Source organism: Canis lupus, chromosome 12 (assembly GCF_048164855.1).
Source record: "Canis lupus baileyi chromosome 12, mCanLup2.hap1, whole genome shotgun sequence".
Classification (NCBI taxonomy): Eukaryota; Metazoa; Chordata; class Mammalia; order Carnivora; family Canidae; genus Canis; species Canis lupus.
The window spans coordinates 54,029,388-54,051,160 of NC_132849.1; the positions used below are offsets into that span (position 1 = coordinate 54,029,388).

The 21,773-nt window shown below is 39.3% G+C and overlaps 1 protein-coding gene across 3 annotated transcripts in view; it reads left to right on the forward strand.

The window, feature by feature from the left end:
* Positions 1 to 21,773, forward strand: part of NBAS (NBAS subunit of NRZ tethering complex) — a 319,184-nt gene that overhangs the window by 225,723 nt on the left and 71,688 nt on the right. Inside the window, exons 43-46 of one of the 3 annotated variants that reach the window (XR_012004753.1) lie at positions 6,504 to 6,754; positions 7,794 to 8,128; positions 13,553 to 13,907; positions 21,181 to 21,318. Coding sequence is in view for 2 of the 3 variants with exons in the window: in XM_072771031.1 (XP_072627132.1) it covers positions 6,504 to 6,754; positions 7,794 to 8,128; positions 21,181 to 21,228 (634 nt within the window). In the remaining variant the exon portion in view is untranslated. Of the gene's footprint in view, positions 1 to 6,503; positions 6,755 to 7,793; positions 8,129 to 13,552; positions 13,908 to 21,180; positions 21,380 to 21,773 lie in introns of those variants that run through there. The other 2 variants (XM_072771031.1, XM_072771030.1) reach the window with 2 other exon arrangements.

A 21,773-nucleotide genomic window follows, 5' to 3' on the forward strand; every position in this document is an offset into this window, starting at 1 on the left:
GATAATCGTCATAAACACCTGTGCTTGAATTCTGGTCTCCTTTGCTCCTTTTTTTTTTTCCCCTCATTTTTTTTTCTTAGGAGTTTTGAACGTCAGTGATGGCTTTGAGTCATGTGTGCCTGGCATCCCTTCCAGCAGGCAGACTGGCTGGCTCAGCCTCTTGTTCTTCTGGGGCTTGTTCAGCTCCCCACGCTCAGGGCTGATCCACCATTCATTTAAGCCTTAGTAGCCAGCGTCGCTTCTGGGCTGTTCTGGGCGCTTTGGTGGATCTTTCAGGCATCATTAACTACTAGTGTGCATGTGGATTAGCATGAGGGCATGGGTTTTAGAGTCAGGCCACACTTCAAGATCCAGATCTGCTGCCCATAACCCCACCTGCGTAGCCATGAGCAAGTCTCTTAATCATCTGGAATCACTGTTTTTTTTCAGTTATCCAACCATTATCCTTACCTTGTAAGGTTGTAAAGATTATAGACAATAATCTGCGGGAGACATATAGCCAGAGGGCTCTGTATTACCATTGCATTATTCCTGTTATTTATCTTGTCAATTTTGCTGACTCCATGAATATCTTTAAGTTTTGGACACAGGTCATTTTTGAAATACCAGATGCGGCTTCTAGTTGATTGAATACTACAACATTTGTTCATTCATTACATATTACTATTTTTATAATGTCTTCCTATTCTAAGCTTAGGTTTAAGTGCTGGGTAAGACATATCATTACCCTCACAGAGTTTATAATAGGGGAGAACTCTCCGGCGCGTGCGCGCGCACGCGCACACACACACACACACACACACACACACACACTCTCAAACTGAAAAATATCCAGAACATAAATTGCTAGTCATGGTAAGTATCATAAAGGAAATGTACAAAGAGCAGATAGCAGTCTAGGCAGAGGGTTCTAGGGTAGGAAAGGTCTTGGTATTTTTGAATAGCTACAGGAAGATCACTGTGGTCAGAGCATATGGCACCTGTGGGCATAGGAGAATGAGACAGGGACCAGAACTACTTTTGACTGTCCTCTTTAATGACACCCTCCATTTTCCCCTCTCTTAATTAAACAACAGATCTAAAGGCCATGCATCCTGCACTTCTAATTCACTCTGATAGCCAGCCACCTTTTAGTCACCCAGGTGATCACCCAAGAGATTTTGCTTGGGTGTCTGAGATAATGATACCATCTTCTTCTCTGTCAGGTGGTTTTGTACTATTTCCTTTAGACCTGTGGCAAGGGTCTCTGATGGCAGGGAATCTGACCATGCATTGCTGTTGTCCACAATCAGTTTCATATTCTCTGGTAGGGTTCTTTTGGTACAAGAGGTACCTTTCCCAGGTACAAGGGGAGGGAACATAGCTGTGGGAACATGAATACACTCTAAGGTGTCTGCCTTTTTATGAATTGGAACAGAAGATACACAGGACCTGTGCCCCAGGGTTGCTGCTGCTGAGAGTGTGGCTTTTATCCAGAGTGCCACATTGTAAGATGCCAACTTCTGGCCTCCTCTGCTGTCTCTTCCTCCCTGAAGCAAGCCTGGCATTAGTTGAGGAGATAGTGTGAGAATAGTTAGTATGGAGTGGGGAATTAAGGTAGCTCAGCTTATTAAAAATAGGTCATAATGTTGAAAATTAAGATAAAATAAAAACTAAGGTCCAGGAAAAATCCATATTACGGTAGGAAGGTTGAATATAGATATATATTCAGGTCATTATTATGCAGTTGTTCTGTTCTGTTTTGGTCTTTCTTTTGGCCTAAGTGGGGGCAGCAAGAAGAGATCATGACCAAGACTATGATTTGCATTGTGCATAAGAAGAAACCTACCATTCCTAAAAATGAAAGCACTAATTACCACCTTCAACAAATTAGAAGCAACTCCTTCCATACATCTGTAACCTTCCTTTCCATGTTGTGATCGTTAAGGCCACTTCTCCCCCAAAGAGTCAGAAGTTCCAGACACTGCCAAAAATGTAAGCAAGAAAATGCATTTTGGCTTGTTTTCATCTTGTAGAAAGTGCTCAGGCTTTGAATCATTCAAGTCTGTGTTCAAATTCTGGCTCTCTGACTTCCTGCTAACATATCCTTGGTAGGCATCCCTGTATGTATGGCTAGGTTTCCTCGTCTGCAGAATAGGTGTTCTCATTCCATTTGGCAAAACTGCTGTGGGATTTAAGGGATTTATACAAATTACTTGATATGTAGTAGATGCTCCAAAAAAAAAAAAAAAAAAGCTACTATTGTCACTTCTAGAAATAGATCATATGTACTGAACCCATCCCGTGACCACTGTTAGCCTAACTTTGCACATCTGATTCTTGAACTATTATTTCTCAAGTCAATGTTGATATTAATTATTAGGTATCTGCTTTGTGAGAAGTAAATGAGATGACATCGTACTTAGTGTCTAAGTGCTCAATACATGGTGCCTATTACTATTTCTGTGCCACAGTGTCTTTTAAAATATTTTTTGTTAGGTAGTTATATGAGGCTATGTAAACCGGTAAGAATTTAAGGGGTCAGGATTGTCACTATTAGAAGAGATGAAGCCTGTCTTCATGACTTGCTCCATGACACTCAGTTCATAGAAAATATTCCTCCTCATTCGGTAAGGGTCTGACTCTTGGTGTCAGCTCAGGTCATGATCTCAGGATTGTGAGATTGAGCTTTGCATCAGGCTTCATGCTGGACGAGGAATCTGCTTAAGATTCTCTCCCTCTCCATCTACCCCTCCTCTCTCTGCCTGTCTCTCTCTGCCTCTCTAAAACAAAACAAAACAAAACAGAATTTAAATAAGAAAAAATAAAACATTCCACAAAGGATCTCACTGAGTGTTTGTATGACAGAAATAGAGATACTCTTTATTGGTCATTCCATCAGCTGTGTAGGTGAACTGGAAAAGTTAAATCCCATTTTTCAGTTTGCAAAGACATTTGACCAAAATGTCGGCAAAAGTGAAAAATGCCATGATTACCTTGACCTCATTTTCTCTTTTAATCACATATTCAACTGTCAGGCAGCACTGCAGAACAAGTCAGATACATCAAGTTCATTCTGAGGCATTTGTGTGGTGAATACCTTGGATCATTTCCCTCAGGTTGGAGTAGTTGTAACTTAGTAGAAACATCTGGGGGAACCCTGTTCACTTATGATCATCGTCATTAATTTGAAGCCATGTCTTTAAACTTTTGATCAGTCTTTGGGGGAAATGCTTGTCAGTTGCCACAATGGACTCTGAAGCCTGACGGTCATCCCTTTCTCTCCATCTTTCCCAGGGGCCTCTCCCTCCTCCTACTCCTGTTCCTGTCCCTCCTCCTCCTTCTCTCCTCAGTATTCCCCATTCAGGTAATGGAACTGTTATCAGTCAATCTCAGACTGAGCAGAGAAAAACGTATTTAAATAAATTTGTTTCTCCATACAAATATAAGTTATTTCAACACATGCTGTTCTTGAATCACACTTTTGGGTGATTGACAACTTGAAGCCATTACAGAGCACTAATCAAGGGATTAGTGCTCAGAATTTATTCCTTGTGCTTTGAGTACAACTAATGCTAGTTACTTCCTGTAGTTAATCTCTGAAAGTTAAATATGCACTATATTATATAAGCTGCTTTACAGCTAAAACTTGGCTCAAGAAAAAGCACTTAAACAGATTTTAAGGGTAATCATTAATTTGATTAGTGAAAGGTCCATAGTGGTTTCATGGTATTTCTTCCTACTCTCTTGAATGTGGGTTCTTTGGAATGTTTTCTAAGCAGAGACTTCATTTCTTGTTCCAGAGAGAACAAGCTTCTTTCAATGGAAACTATTAAAATGGGTTATTGATTACTTGCATCTATAAAAGATCTCAGCACATTGTAATTTACTGAAGAGGGAGGTTTTGGTATTTATCATGTGTCAGTAAAGGTATTCCACTATCTCTCTTGACAAGATAATTAGGTAAAATTGCACATTGGCCAAACTGAATTGTAGGCACAGAAGAGTAAGTGGGTGGGCAAAGGGGAAAGTAATGCTGATTGAGAGGGACTCTATTCAGAACAAAGTCAAACACCAGTGAACTAAAACCTTGATGGTTTAGTCACTGTCCATTTTGTCGATGAGACTGTCTCGAGTATTCTGTTTATTGGGTGTTAGGAATGAGGTATGACAGGAGGGCTCGTAGAGTCGTGCTGCTGGGACAGAGAACTAATGTCTGTGCTGCAGAAAAAAAAATCCTGTTTTTGAAATGGTTGGTAGTGCAGGCACTTGACCTTCGTCAGTCGATGGCTGCTTTGCGATAAGCTGAGCAGAACGCACACCACATCCAAACAGAGGTGGACCTTTGGTCTGAGGCGAGTCGCTTGACCTCTGTGATGGCGCTTCTCATCTGTAGGTTGCTAATTACTTAGACTTGTCTTGCCTCGCATGGTAATCAGCGTAGTAAGTGCACGTGTGTGCTCCCCTTCTGTCAGGCATGCTGTTCTGCCTGCAAATCTGTTAGTACGAACCGTCTTAATGGGGTTACGTGGTTTCTTATTTACTTTTTCAGACTTCATTTTGCAAATTATGCAGACACGCAAGAAACTCTGTGAATCACTGTCGTATGCCGCTGGGTGTACAGTATCTTTCAGAGATGACGTTGCGTACTTTGAATAGTGATAGTATCAAGAATATTCTCCGAGCAGCCATTCATTTATACTCCGTGGTTATTGTACAGATCTTGTGCTTTCTTGTCTTTGATACCTCTATTGTATTATTTTTGCTTCATTCCTTTTTACAATGACAAGCTCAAGTGCTCCCTTCATTAAGCCTTCTGTTGACAGTGACAGCCCCCTCCTCTGAAGTTCCAGCTTTAGGGGTCCTACTCTTAATTGGAATATGACTGTGTGGCCTTTATCCACTCACACCATTATTGTGCATTGTTGTTTTAACTCTGAGTATTTATAGCTCAACTAGATTTTTAAGCCACTGGATGAGAGCTCTGTGTTGTAGATCTTTATGTCCCTACCCCACCCCTCTGGTGCTGAGCACAGTGTCTGGTCCATAGAGGACACTGAAATGTTTGTTCATCCGCCCATTTATTCAGCATTCATAAGGCACATGTTGAATGTTTCCTTTGGGTGGTGCTTGGAACTGAGAAAGGTAAAGAAGGTGTGATACCATCACTGTCATGAAGCGATAGTCTAGTACGGGAGACATACAAGGTAATGAAAAGCTAAAGCATGTTATAAGTACCAGACTAGAAGGATGCTCAGCGGAGGCAGCCAGGGAAATTTTTATAGATCAGGGACATTTTTATAGATAGGGATATTTTTGTAGATCTTTTAATTGTGTCTTAACAGGAAAACAGGATTTATCTTGAAGTGACAGTTAAAAGAGCGTTTTTAAAAATTACTTGATATTTTCACTTTGTGAATTGCTGCTGTGACTCCAAGTAATTATCACACACTCATAAAAATTTTAAAACATAATTTGTATTAACTTTATCTCCATAAACCAAAAACATGTCTTGGCATTTTCTGAAAATGGGAATTCCAATAAATAGGGTATCATATTTCAGAGGAGTTGCTTTTCAACTGTAAGTAATCTAACTCTGATACTGCCAGAAATCTCACTAGCTGTCCCATATACTTTGTTTGCCACCACTGAGAGTCCCGGAAACTAGATATTTCTAGGAGTGCTGAGGGCTGCCCGAAGGACTCTGAAAATTAGAGTTTGAAACTTATTCTACGTGGGGCATCAGGGTTACACTGGACTGGAGGCATTAGGTTCTGTCCAGGGTGAAGCCAAGACTAAAATTAAGTCTTCTCCCCCAAAATGAAAACTGATAAAAAAAAAAAAAAAAAAAACACTCCTTGAATTTTTTCAATAGTTTAATTTTAAGTGACTTTTTAAATTATAGTATAAAGACATCTAAATCACAATGAAAATATCAAGATACGGGTTTTATTCAAATGGCATTCTTTAATTCAAGAAAGCATATGTATCTGTTCTTTCCTATTTTAATTCTGTTTGAACACAGTATCAAATTTGGGCCTTTGGAATAGCAATTCAGGGTTCTTGATGTAAAACTTAGATGCCTCAAAGTTGGAGCTGTTTCTTCCCCTCACCATTTCCTAAATTCCTGAAATAATAAGGTTGTTTACATTTCTGTAATGAAACTCAGATTTTAAATGTTTCTTGTGGCATGAATAACTAGTGCATAGTGGAGGCTGACAGTCTGGGTTCCTGGCTGGTACACATTGGATGACTCCCACCTGAGGGATGTGAAGTGTCATGCCTACCTCACAGGGTTGCTCTGACCCACATTGGGATAACATGAAAATTGTATAATAGTAGGCATCTAACACGCCTCTTTCCTTTATGTAAACTGCTGGCATCCTGGTGGGTTACTGAATGATTGGCAGGAAGAAGGGGCTTTGTAAGAAGCAGCCTTTCTTCTTCAGTATTTAAAAAAAAAAGAGCATATTGTTTAATAAAGGGACCCAATCTGAACATAATTTATTTGTTCCTAATTTCAGTTTGTCCACAGTAGAAATTGAAAATCGAGCCCAAGCCCTTCATCTCTTTGAGACTTTGAAGACTGATCCAGAAGCCTTTCACAAGCACATGGTCAAATATATTTACCCCACTATTGGTGGCTTTGATCATGAAAGACTGCTTTATTATTTCTCCCTTCTGGAAAGTTGTGGCTGTGCAGATTTTGGGAAATATGCCATTAAACCAGAAACCCACATTCGGCTGCTGAAGAAATTCAAGGTAGTTGCTTCAGGTAAGATGATCATCTTCCTGCTCGAACTCATTCTCTAAATTAAATGAAGGGACTAATTTTTTGTATGCAGTCATGTTTGTGCATTGTGGCTGGCATAGATCTAAAACCAGAGGATTCAACACTAATTGACTTTTGTTATTATCTTTCCAGCTCTTTTACTTACTGTTGAAGGAATTAAATACCCAAGAAACTATAAGAAACCTATTGAACGCCACACAGTAACTTTGAGTAGGCCCGGTACTAAAATCCAAAGTTTCCGACTAATCCTCCAGAGGTTTATTCCCTACTCCCAGTGGTTATATTTTATCCTCTATAAAAGACAAGGCTAGGGTATTTTACAATTGGCAATTTGGCAGAATTTCACTTCATTGAAGCCTCTGTGTTTAAAGTACATGTGGAACCGTTGAAATAAGTGCCTCTGAGCCTTTGATAAATTGTGGAAATCTTCAGGATGGTATCCATGTCTCTTTAGGCTCATAACTAGGAAGTTAAGCACATTAATACCTCCCCAATCTATGTGGTACTTTATAACTTACAGAGCACTTTGAATGCTGTATTCATTTGCTACTTACAACAATTATGAGAATTTACTTCAGTTTATCAGAGGTTTACTGAGTAACCAAATTAGAAACTGGACCAGACTCAGAGGTAAAGGAGAGATATCCAACCCCTGCCTTCGGGTAGTCGATGGGATGCCAGATGAACAGCAGGTGACTCTAATGTAGTGCAGTGAGTGTGCTGGTGGAAGAAAACGTGGGTGCTGTGCGGGCTGGCAGCAGTTGGGCCTGCAGCTGTCTCCTGTGCCTGTGGAGGCTGGCCCGTAGAGGCTGGCCCGTGGAGGCCTACACAGCTGATGAACCCACAGGCTGGGGCTGGAGCTCAGACCTTCCAATCCGTGTAATTGACAGACTGTCTACTCTAAACCGGTAGATTAAATTTTCCCTTTGGCCACACACAGGGCTGTGTATGTGTGGGAAAGCCCTTGTATGTCTATGTTGGAACAAACCTACTCTCTGTTTTTTCCTTTACTTTCTATTAGGTCTTAATTACAAAAAGCTGACAGATGAAAACATGAATCCTCTGGAAGCACTGGAGCCAGTTCTTTCAAGTCAAAATATCTTATCTATTTCCAAACTTGTTCCCAAAATCCCTGCAAAGGATGGACGGATGCTTTCCCCGAGCTCTCTGTACGCCATCTGGTTACAGAAGTTGTTCTGGACTGGAGACCCGCACCTCATGAAACAAGCCCCAGAGTCCTCACCAGAGTGGCTCCGCGCCTATGATGTCTGCATGAAGTACTTTGATCGCCTCCACCCGGGCGACCTCATCACTGTGGTGGATGCAATTACATTTTCTCCAAAAGCTGTGACCAAGGTAACGGAAAAGATAGTTTAAAGTACATTGAATGCTTTAGAAGAAACGAAAATTACTCTTACATGCTATATATTGTTTTTTATTTACTTTCTCCAGGTGGAGAGAATACTTACAAGTTTGACATTTTAGTTTTTAGCTAAGCGTGAGGTGTTCTAATTGGGAAATCATTTTCCTCTATCACAGATGTACAAGTAGTCTAAATCAGACTTGGTGGTTTTAATGTACATGTACATTTTGTACATATTAAAGTTCTTCTTTGTCATTTTATAGTAAATATTACATCCTGTTCTTTCCAGCTGGTAAGTGGGAAACACCCCCAGTGCCCAGCCCACAGTACCTGCATTCAGAGTCAGGCTAACAACTTAGCTGTGGTTCAGTTGAGCCCTTAAAAAATTTCACTTGGACACCATGTAGTGATAAAATGATCCATGGAAGTCCATGTAGACATTTTCTAATGTCTGCTCTATGCTTCAATCTGAGCCCCTTTAACTGGGCTCCAAATCTTGCTCTGGATCCTTCCAACAATGTATAGTTTCATGCATAGTAAATAATGTGGGTCCCTGTCCTGCCTTTCTTGCCCTCTGCTTGACCGCGGGGCATATGTGCCCTGGAAAATCTCCCACCTCTGGTCTCAACTGCTGTGTTCTGTTGCCTGTGGAACTTCCTCATCTGCTCTTGCCTGTCTTTGTTGCTGCTTTCTCCTTTCCCAAGTGGGTTGGCAGGTCTGCCGAGTACCTTATCCACAACTATTTTTACTGTGGCTAGTATTATCCTGAAAATATACTATAAAGGTTAAGAATTCAAGTCCTTCATTTGGAGGTTGGCACAGGCAGAGGTTCAAACATCTGTGGAGGTTTCTAGTTCTAACTACTTGTTAGTTCAACAGTTGTGAATAACCAAGGATTTCATTTCCTCAGTATTAGAACTCAAGTACTTTGTTAAAAACCTGATTTTAAATTTCATGAACACTGCTGTGAAAAGGAGATGATTGTTTTTATTGTATTTAAAGAAGAAATAAAAGATTTTAAAGGGAGATAGCATCATATATTTTAAAAGAGTCCAGGTTTCCAGTCTTAGAAACCTGGCTTGAACTTTGAACCTGCCACTGGCTAGCTCTGTGGTTTAGGCTAGACCTCTGCCTCATTGGGGCTGAGTTATCTGTGGTGCAGATCATGTTATTGCTCCCTTTCTGATGGGTGAGGAAAATGAGACTCCACGAGGTTAATTTGGTAATAGAGAAGCCACAACCTGAAGTCAGAAAGGCTTTCTTCCAGGGTCTTTGCTCTTAACCTCCCAGCTGTACTGTATCTAAGTCCTGGAATAAGCAGCTACTCTAGGAGCTGTGGGAGAGAAGGGACCAGAGAGCCCCCAGGATGTTCAGTCTGAGTGAGGTAGCCTGTCCTGGGATATGTCCAAAACAGGGCTGAGTTTAAATGGAAAAGGCCAGGCAGGGAAAAGACGAGAGTCCAGCAAACATGAGTTTTGAATCTCCCAAGGATGAGGAGAGCGTCAGAGTCGAGAGTGCAAGTAAGTAATAGCAATGCAGGGAAGTACTTATGGAGGGAAGGAAATGAACCAAGTGGAGAGTTGAAAGCCAGGGAAAAGGCTCTGGAAGTGGGACTGTGCCCCACAAGAAACGGATGAGATGGGAAGCCAGGACAACTGGGCGGGGGGGGGGGGGTGCGGCTTTGCTCTAAGGCAGGAACAGAGATGAGGTGGGCGTCCAAGGCCATGTGCTGATTGTGAGCATGTATATGGAGACGGACAGACAGTTCTAGATTTTCCAGCAGCAATTACTGACTCGTGATTCAACTTAAGAGTCGGATATGGACTCCACTCAGAGTGTTCATTTTTATTGATGATGTTGTGAGTCAGACATTTTCAGTTATAGCACATTCTCGTCATCTTAGTTTCTTACTAATACCTTCAGATATCCTCCCAGCACCTGAAAATGTGTGACACAGCTGTTAGCACATAGGTGCCTTTTCTCTGAGGAAGAGATGTGTGGCTGATCCAATAAAGAGTGAGATGGATAATCCTTAGCAAGATACTCTTGTAAACTATCTCAAGAGATGGTTTTCCACTGAGTCAGACAAGCTCTAGAAAAGTGAGACCGAGGCATTTAAAGTAATTTCACATCTTTAGCTTTATGTTTTCTCTCCTTTTATTAATTGGCAAGCTTTTAATTTTCCATTGAGAGAGGAAAAGTAAAAAGTCTAGATGCAGTGCTTGTTTGAAATCACACAGTACCATTGTAGAGCAAGTGAAAGCGAGAGAAATTCAGATGGAAATACAACCCTTACATGTCAGAGGACACATTTGGAAAAGGAGGTGCAGCTGGATTTGGCCGAATTTGCAAAATACCAGATGTTCCCACAGCTCGTTCATGATGTTAAAAATGTAAAGTAAGTGTATACTACTCATATAGTGTGTGCAGTTTTCAAATGTCTACCCACATTTAATTCAAAACTGAACTCCTGGAAAGAACTGGTGAGCTGATTCTAGAGTGCGTAACAAGAACAGTGAGCACTTGTTCAGGTGCTGGAATTGAGACAGGAGGATCCGCAAAGCCTGCACTGAGTACCCCGCCCCGATGGGATAAACCCCAGAAGGCTGCTTACCTTCGAGATAACTGTCTTTTGGTTACCATTTGCATTAGCAGGGTTTGTGGGAATCCTGAAAAAAGTATTCACAGCGTGGTCTTCTGTCTTGTAGGCAGAGATTGAATTTGCATGACATCTGAGGTGATGAATATGCAGAAGGGAGAATACGAATGTGTAAAGGTTGGAGCATTTGCTCCAAATCGAAATTGTTTCGTTTTTGTGGAGTTGGGTAAAAGTTGCTTGCCTAGTGCTTTTTCAGTTCATCAATTAGAAACATGTCTTTAGAAGGGACAGAGAGCAAGGTGTAGTGGGTTAGAAATCCAGGAAAATGGTGAAAGAAGCTGAAATTCAGGGCAACGCACTATTTGCTTGGTTTAGATGGATGTGGCTAGATAAGGGGGAGCTTCTGTGCAATCTCAGCCTTTGTTCTGATCCCAGCCATTTATGCTCACCACGCACTTTTGATTCCTGAGAGAGCTGCCTCCATAAGTAGGGACGTGGGATATACTCCTCTCATGAGAGGCTACCCAGTAATTTGCTAGGGCCCTTCTTCAAAAGCCCCAGGTAATCATAGAACGAAAAGAGGCCTTCTAGTGTCCTGCCTTGTGCTTCTCAACCTGGAATTGGGTGGGCGCTTTTCACCCTCACGCCACCCCACATGTGCCCTCTATATTCTAGCCCTCACTGTTTATTTCTAATAGTAACATGCTGTCTCCTTTGGGTTAGAGTGGGAGAAATATTTGGAACGTCTTATTTAGCTTGACCTCTGACCCTCAAGCATCATATCTATTGATAATCAAGTTACTGCCCCTAGTGTGTGCGTGCATAAAAGGCATTTTTCCTTGGGTTCCTTATAGTTTCCACTTTCCGGTTCTGCTTTCAGAGCTATAGAAACAGCATAAGGTAATTTCTTTCATATGATGACTGTTCTTGAAATAAGCTACTATTTTCTTCCTTATCCTATTACCCAAATTATTTGATATAAAAATCTGGAAGAGTAAATTTGTCTTAAAAAACATTTGACCTAAAAATCAAATTTATTTCCTAAGTTTGTCTCAATCAAAGGCTGCTTTGTAGCTGTAACTTAGGGTCTTCACAGTGCTAGTTTTATCTCTTAACTAGGAATGGTGGCACATTTTTCACCACAATGAGCAATCAGTGTCTGAAGCCAGTGTAAAAATGTTTAGACAATGCATTTTACGTGATTGCATGGTATGATGTACAACTTTCTGATGCACAAACCAAATGCATATTGTGTAGATTCAGACTGAATCACTAAGTATTTAGTCATTAGCTGTGTGCCGTATACAATGTTAGTTGCCATTGACAACATTACAATGTAAAAGACATTTCTAAGAAAGTTAAAATGTTTTTATTTTTTTTAAGGATTTTATTTTTAAGTAATTTCTACACCCAACATGGGGCTCCAACTCATGATCCTGAGATCAAGACTCTCATGGTCCACTGACTGAACCAGCCAGGAGCTCCAAATGTTTTTTTTTTCTTTTTTACAGTAAAATTATTATAACTGAGAATTATACTCCTCATGAAATTAGAAATTCTTTGAGGCTAGGGATGGTGCCTTTTATCTAATTTTCCAGTTCCTAGCACAGTTTTAAGTAGGAACTCCTTAAGTGTGGTTTAAACAATTATCATCAGAATTGGGGATTGTAAAACCTTTTGATCTCTGGATACCTTAACATTCTTAAAAATCATTGAAAACTGTAAAGAACCTTTGTTAGTTAAGGTTATATCAATTGATATTATCATATTAGAAATTAAATCCAAGAAGTTTTAGAAATATTTATTTAATCCACTTAAACTACAAATAATAGACCCGTTATAGTTTGGCATGAATATCATATTTTAATGGAAAACAACTATTTCCAAAAGAAAAGAGATTAATGGAAGATTAACATTATTTTATATTTACATGTCCTGCTTAATAGAACACAGTCGGATGCTTGTGTTTGTTTCTGCATTCAGTTTTTGTTGTTTGGGTTGAAGTAAATGAAGAAAATCCAGCCTTACACAGATGTGAGGCTGGAAAAGGGAGAAGTGCTTTAATAGCCTATAACTTGGGGTATTCTCCTTTGATACCTCACTGAAACTCAGCAAGTGGTAGATTGTTAGAGGCCAGTTGCAATATGGAATCTAAAACCACATCATTGAACCCTTTGTACTCTGTTAAATTAAAACTACGGGTCTAAAAAAAAAAAAAAAAAAAAAAAAACTACGGGTCTACATTGCACTTTGAATGGATCTTTTACCAAGGTATGGTTTGTATATAATGCATTAGGCCTTTGGAAAATAGTGTTCTGTTGAGTTATGCAGATCTTCCAAATGTTGATAAATTGCATTACAAAATATCAACAAAGTCACATGCATTAATATAAGCTCTCATCTCAGCAGATGAGTCTTAAGTATTGGGAAGCTGTCAGTCTCACAGTGGTAGATACAAGTTTCCCAAAATTCTAATTTTTTGCTTGACAGCTCAAATTTTATCAGTGGCAACAAATACTATGAATTGTTTTCCTCGAAGTGACAGGCTTATTTTATAAACTTTGGAGAAAATGTCTGCCAAATATCCAAGTAAATAACCAGAGTTTTCTATTCGTTGTTCTTTTAAGCAGAAATGGTGATGCGTGCAAAGAGCAGCTACTTCAGCTCATAATTCAAACCATCACACAAATGCTTTTTCCTTCTTATGTTTTGGTGTATAGTGAATGCTTTGTATATGTCAGTTCTTCATACAGAATCTTAAAAATGTGCACTCAGTGATTGAGATTAATAAAATTAATCATTTTTACTCCTTCATCAGGAACATTCTTAAATGAAAATTTGCCAGCGAAGAACATGGTGGCTCTTAGTCCAGTCCAGGTCCAGTGCCATTCCCTTGATTTGTGCTGAGTCCTCACGGTTTCATCCACCATTGCTTTTTTACCAACCTGTAAACATCAATACAGTGAAAAAAGATAAATAATGTCTTAGCATCCTAAAAATAATTTTGACCTGGCAGACTGCTTGGACTCTCGTGTTTTGTGGCCCACACTCTGAGAACCACTGCCACGGGTTTTTGTTTCCAAAACTATAGCTGTCTTTGTTGTCTATGTGAGAAGTCACTTCAGCTTCCTAGATATTTATAATGTAAATAAGAATAATGAAGATATATTCTGGTAAGTACAGAAGGGTTTTGCCTTAAATTTTCAGTTCCTTAAAAGAGATCAGTGTATTTTCTTTTTTTCTTAGAGGGAGAAACTTGGGGAGGGGCAGAGGGAGAGAGAGAATCTCAAGCAGTCTCATGAGGTCATGACCTGAGCCGAAATTGAGTCAGATGCTTAACCAGCTGAGCCACCCAAACACTCTAAAGCAGATTAATTTCTCGTCAGCCTTCCAGATGTGGAAATACAAATAATTTGAAAAGGCAAGATGGAATGTACCACCCTTTGAATTTGTGAACTGTGAGCTATATATTTTTTTTCTTCACAATTTAGTTAATATATATAATACATTAATATATATTAATGTACAATATATAAACAAATATATTAATACATAAACAAATATATTAATACATAATATATTAATATATAACATATAATGTATTATATATTAATATATAATATATAAACAAATATATGTATTAATATATGATATATGAACAACCTTATCTGTTTGTTTCGGACCACTATATATATATATATATATATATATATATATATTTAGCTAGCACATTTATTTTTAGCAGGGAGTTCTCTGGGAGATAACTAAGAGATGCATCAGGAAGGAGAAGGGGCTTTGCAGTAAGGGGACATCTTGTAATGGACCCTCAGCTCTGTTCTAGGCCAGGATATCAGATCAAAGAAAAGATTATTTTTCTGGGGTCAGTTTGCCATAGTGTTTGAGGGTGATGCTTGTTCTTTTCCTCCTTCACTAACACCTGCTTTTAGGTTTCAGGAAGGTGAAAGCAAAAGTATCAATAAATAAATGTTAATAACTATTGTTGGAATGGCTGGCATTGGAGAATGTGGTCTGGATCCATGGCCTAGCAGCCTCTCTTTCACGTTTACACTCATGGAACTTGACTCGTTAGAGCTGGCTCAGAGGTCATTCTAGAAAGTAGTGGGGAAGGAATGCATAGTGTGGACAGGCAGGCTGCGGACAGGAAACAGCCACACTCTCCATGGCTTTCGTTAGTTCCCATCCTGTGAGGATGATTATGGAGAAGATGGAGAGAGATGCCACAGTGTTCCCCCTGTAGTTTCCTGCCTGTTGATTGGAGTGAGCTTTTCTCTCTTTCGTGAGAAGACGAGGAATGGACATTGGGCCTTTTGCTCCCTTACCTGATTAGGCTTGATAACAAATGCTGTAGCCACCGAGGGGAGAAAGTTGTCTGAGGTCTGTCAGAACCTGGTCCTGGGGCTCCCACCTCATGAGGCCATCCTCTCCATATGTGCAAATCTCTGAAACCCACAGTGGCAGTGAAACCGTTGCTTCCGGAAAGCTCTGACTAAAATAGATCAGAAGAGCACACTTTTCTGACTCTCTGTAGACCAGGCTAAAAATTTATTCTTTATTTCCTATCTCCGATTTTGCCCAACTGGATTGATAATTAAAACTCATCAGAAGTTAAACAATGAATTTGAGTGAGTGGAAAATGTGCCAAGTAATATAGGTCAGCAACTTTAATTCCACTTTAAATTCCCAATGGAGAAATTAACATCCTAAACATCAAATCTTCTTGCCCTTTTAATTATAGTTCAGTTACATCAGAATCAAAAATTCATAAGTTCACGGAGGTAAGGCCTCCTTCTGGTTTCTGCTGTCTTAGCCAGAGAGGTCTGACTTAGGTGTCTGGGTAAAACCAGGTTTCTTCAGCAAAATACAGTTCCTTTCACTTGAGTAGTATGGCTTCTTCAAAGTGAGTTAAACTAATCCCACCTCAGGTTTCTTATGCATCTCCTCTTAAAAATAGGAAAAAGAAAAAGTTGTATTAGCATCAGCTCTGTAGCCATGCAACTTAACCAGCCCTGAAACAGCCAAGCAAAACAAGGTTCTAGAGTCCTGGTCTTAATTTACTCCATAAACATTCCTAGAATGCTGGAGAGCAGAGAAGTGGCTCAGTGGTGTGTGTGTGGAGGGGGGTGTGGGGGGGCAGGAAAGTAGACACAGGAAAACTCACTTGGTTTAGCTTTGCCAGGATACCAGGTCAGGCCAGTTGTCCAGAGATTGGTTGAGAAGGTCTCCTATCAAGAGCTTAACTGGCATGTGTTCGCCAGGAGGGAAGGCAAATCTGTCCATACTGTCTCCTCTCTAAGATGTATTTATTGTACATGTCCCTGTCTTTAGTCATTCTGCCTTCCTAATTTCCATGTCATCATTGGATCCCTCCATTCTGCAGCCACCCATAATCAATTTCTTCTCCCTGTGGCACCAGATGTCACTCCTCCTGTCTTGAATACTGAAAGAAAGAAGCACAACTTAATTTCCTGGGGTCCATAGGGGAACATTCTGCTTTATGGGTAAGGAAGGCACTCCAGAGTAGGAGAAAATGGTTTCTCCCACGTATACCCAAATGGACGTCAAGCTAATAATAATAAATTATAAGACGTGAGTCATTATCTCTCACCTACAGAAATCACCGTCCCTGCTATACATTAACGAGAGTAAAAGCTACCATTTGTTATTTACTATTATGTACCAGGCCACTGGCTAGATGTTTTACCTTATCTCCAATAATCTTCACAAAGCCCTGCAACATAGCATTGTGTCTCAGGTTAGAAATGAGTAAACTAAAGGTTAGATGTTAAGTAATTTGTTCGAGGTCAGAAGCAAGTTAGTAGCTGAGCCAGAATTCCAATTCTAGTCTTATCTATCCACCTTAGAGATCTTCTGCAAATGGTGATCCTTTATTCCCATAGATAGGGCCCACTCAGTGTGTTCAGAGGCAACCTATTCATTTGTTAGATCCATTTACTTGTTACATTTTTATATGCCTTTTTGATCCATCCTCCTTTCTGTAACTTCAGAGAAATAGAACCACTTCCTCCTCCCTGTGACTGCTCTTTGGGTAATAGAATATACCTTGTATCACCCAAGACTTTTCATCCCCACTTTTTTATTTCTCAACCTGCATTCCATGTGATTCAGTCCTAATCATCTTTTCCTTGACAGTTTATGTGTTCCTATTTAAAAAAAAAAAATCCTTTTATGTTTTAGTTTCCTAGTGTTGTAATTAATTACTACTAAGCTTAAACAATACACATTTATTGCTTTATGTTTCCAGAGGTTAGAAGTCTGACTGGGGTTTCACTGAGCTAGGCTGGAGATGGACAGACACCGAGGCCTCTCGAGGCTTTAGGGGGAGAATCTGTGTCCTTGCCTTTCCCCATGTCTGGAGGCTATCTGCCCTCATTTCTTGGCTTAAGGTTCTTTTCCCCAGCTTCAAAGACAACAGCATTATCCTCTCTCAGACCCTCTGTCTTCACATGTTCCTCTCTGGCCAAAGCCAGGAAAGATTCTCACATTTAAGGCTCCATGTGATGAGATTGGAGCCTGTGTGGGTAATGTAGGCTGATCTTCCCATCCCAGGGTGCATGTCATTAATCATATCTGCAGTTTCTTTGCCACATAATGAGCATATTCACAAATTCTAAGGATTAGTATGTAAACATCTTTAGGAACCATAATTCTGCCTGCCAATACCTTTACATATACTAAGATTTTAGAGACTTTATAGGCTTTATAACAAGGTTTTATAAAAGGACTGAAGTTAGGGGGTGCCTGGCAGGCTCAGTCTGTGGAGCATGCTACTCTGGATCTCAAGGTCATGGGTTCAAGCTCCATGTTGAGAGATTACTAAAAATAAATAAACTTTAAAAAAATAAAAAGGACTGAAATTAAAACTAAAATGGAAAAACTATGAAAATAATTATTGAAAAATACTAAACTTAAAGCTGAAATCTGTCCTAATTAATACATACATATTTTTTATCTGGGAGTAAATGGATTTTAGTTTATCTAGTGTATAACATTTGTACCTCAAAGCCAAATAAATTACATGTATCTCTGTTTCTAACTACTGGGGTGTGTGTGTGTGTGTGTGTGTGCGTACGTGCGCACGCGTGTGCATGTTTAACCACATGGATCAATTATTAGAGTGTATATTACAGCAATGAGTGCAAATCTTTGGATTTTCACGATTTTTTTAAACTGTAAAAGGGTATCTAGTCCACATTTGTCTTAGAAGGCATTGCATTTCTGAAGCTCCTATTGCTGAGTGGAAAGTGACATCGTCATATATTTTTTAAGACTTTATTTTTTTAGATCAGTTTTAGGTTCAAGGTAGAATTGAAAGGAAAGTACAGAGATTTCTCACATGCTACTTGCTCTTGTCCATACACAGCCTCCCCCATTATCAGCATCCCTCTTGGGTGGCGCAGCGGTTTGGCGCCTGCCTTTGGCCCAGGGCGCGATCCTGGAGACCCGGGATCGAATCCCACATCGGGCTCCCGGTGCATGGAGCCTGCTTCTCCCTCTGCCTGTGTCTCTGCCCCTCTCTCTCTCTCTCTGTGTGACTATCATAAATAAAAAAAAAAAAAAAAAAAAAAAAAAAAAAAAAAAGAATAATTGCTCTTTTAAAAAAAAAAAAAAAGGTACATTTACTACAACGATGAACCCACATTGACACATCATCATCACCCAAAGTCCATTGTTTACCTTAGGTCTTACTCATGGTGTTGTATCTCATATGGGTGTGGACAAATGTATAATGACATGTATCCATCTACCCATCATTGCAATATCATACAGGATATTTTCACTGCCCTAAAAGTTTTCTGTGCTTTGCCTGTTCACTCTCTACCCTCAACCCCCTCAACTATAGATCTTTCTACTATCTCTATAGCTTTGTCTTTTCCAGAATGTTACAGTGCTAGAAGTGTACATGATACGGTCTTTTCAAATTGACTTTTTTTTTTTAAGATTTTATTTAAGAAAGAGCGTGTGTGCACAGAGGAGTAGAGGGGCAGAGGCAGAGGGAGAAGCAGACTCCCTACTAAGCAGGGAACCCGACATGGGGCTCAATCCCAGGACCTCGAGATTACGACCTGAGCTGAAGGCAGATGCTAACTGACTGAGCCACCCAAGCACCCCTCAGATTACCTTCTTAAACTTAGTAATACACATTAAGTTTCCTCCATGTCTTTTCATGGGTTGATAGTTTATCTCTTCTTGATACTGAACAATATTCTGTTGTCTGGATGTGTCACAATTCATTTATTCATTCACCTGTTAAAGCACATCTTGGTTGCTTCCAAGTTTTGCTGTTTTGAACCATACTGCTATAAACATTGATGTGCAAGTTTTTATGTGGATATAAGTTTTCAACTCCTTCCACCACTCTGCCTTCCCACCAGCAATGGTTGCAAGTTCTTGTTGCTCCACATCCTTGTCAGCATTTGAAGATGCCACTGACGTCTTGGTCATTCACACCAATTCTAGTAGGTGTGGAGTGGTATGTTGATGCTGTTTTAATTTGCATTTCCCTGAAGATTTGTGGTGTGGAGCATCTTTTTATTTAGTTATCTGCTATCTTTATATCTTCTTTGGTGAGGTATCTGTTATGCTCTTTGGCCCATTTTTTAATCAATTGTTTTTAAGAAAACGGTTTTAAGAATTCTTTGTGTATTTTGTATAATGATCCTTTACCAAGTATGACTTTTATATATATTTTTCCCAATCTGGCTCTTTTCTCATTCTCTTTACATTGTCTTTTGCAGAGCAGAGGTTTTTAATTTTAATGAAGTCAAGCTATCAGTTATTTTCTTCATGGATACTGTCCCTAAAAATTCACAGCCATATCCAAGTCATCTAGATTTTTTTTTTTCTTTTGTAATCTTTTAGGAGTTTTATAGTTTCCTGTTTTACATTTGGGTCTATGGCCCATTTTGTGTTAATTTTTGTAGAGGGTCTAAAGTCTGTGTCTAGATTGTTTTTTTTGCATGTGGATGGCCAGTTGTTCCAGCACCATTTGTCGAAAAGACTATCTTCACCCCATTGTATTTCTCTGCTCTTTTGTCAGGGATGAGCTACTATATTTATGTGGTTATACTTACATGTTAGCTTCCCCCACCCACCAATTTTATGGAATTCACTGTTAGTATTTTATAATTCTATTAACCTCAACTATGAAAGTATTTAAAATTTCATAATAAGTATTTTTCCCATTGATCTCTGGTTTTGGTGTAGTCATCATTTGACTCATTTGATTCTGAACTGAATGAGTTTTATTCATACCAGATACATTCAGGAAATATTTATGTGAGCACTTTTTCATTGCCATTGTTCTAGGTGCTATAAACAAAAGACTGCCAAGTTTGCCCTTGAGAAGCTCATGGTCATTTGGCACAAATGTATGCATGTATAACAGATGAACTATAAGTTAATGTAAAAAGTACTACTTAAGGGTTTAATAAATGCTGTCTGTAGAAAGGAAGACATAATCAACATTTATGAAGGCCTTTTGTTTCATATATTTGTTAATAATGATACCCAGTAGTGATTATTTCAAGATTTTCAAATGTGCAGTATAAACTACTCTCATCTGACTCTTAGCTAGCCTGTGCATATTATTATAGTTGTAAACATTATCCTTTCATTTCTATTCTTGAATGCCTTTGCTTTTAAGGAACTATTTTCTTCTGGTTCCCAGGGTGAAAGTTTAGTCTGATAAGCATATTCTATCTTGACAAAAATGCAAAAAACAGGAGCTTAGGAGATAAGCATAGAATAGAAAACCTAAAAAGGAATTGGTTGGTTTTTTTTTTTTTTATTATAACTGTCAAAGGTACAGAATAAATGGGAACAGAGAATACTTAAAAGGATAGAGAACACAGTTTTTGAAACTTGATGTAATGTAACATAACTTACTCATATATAAATAAAGTCTAGATAGTCCTGAGAAAAATGACCTTCTCTTACAAGGTTCTAAAGAAAAGAAAGTCTCTCCTCTTAAAGGTTTTACATGGTGTTTATACTTCCAAACTTGATTATTTGTCCTTCCTGCCCTTTTTCCATTTATTAAGAGTAAAAAAATCCATAAGTTCCTACAGAAGTCAACCTGATTTTCCCATTTGGCTTAGGATCTTCTTTTTTTTCCAGTGTACATCATTGGTTAATTTGTTCATTCATTGAACAAATATTTATTGAGTGCTGGGGAAGACAGCTTGTAAGATGGCCCTTAATGATCCCTACCTCCCAGTATTTAATCCCCTGTGTAATCCCCTCTCCTAGAGTGTGGGCTGGATTTATTGATTTTCCACTAATGAACAGAATACAGCAAAAATGATGGGTTTCCACTTAGAAAATTAGGTTACAGAAAGATTGTGGCTTCCTTCTTAGGTACTCTTTCTCACTTTCTCTTGTGTGACTTACTCCTGGGGAATATAGCTGACGTGTTGTGAAGAGCTACGTATGGCAAGAAACCAAGGCTGCTGATAACCGTGTGATAAACGTGGTTGTGGATCTCCTCCTGCCACCCAGTCAGGCCCTCCTATGAAATCACAGTCCTGACCAGTCTTTGGATTATAACCTTAGGAAAGACCTTGATTCGGAGCTACACCCAGATTCATGATTTATAGAAGCTATGAGATAATAAATTTTTAAGTTTCTAAAATTGGGTAATTTGTTATACAACAATGGAAAATCATTATCACTACATATCAAGGAATTGCTCTCAGTGCTGGGTCTGTAGCACTGAACAGAATGGACAAAGACCTGTGACCTTAGGGAAAAATGCATTAGGGAGAGGTGGAAACCATACAATATACAAGAATGAGTAAGTTCAAACATGTGAAATGACAATCAGTACAAGTGAAAAATAAACCTGGAAAGGACTCAAGATGCAGGATGATTACCTTTTAAAATAAGATGGTCAAAGACCCTCCCAAGAAAGTAACATTCGAGCAGAGACCTTACGGAAGTAAGGTGGCAGTGGGTTCTGTGGTTATCCAAGATAACATGGGCGAGGAAGTGAAAAGTCT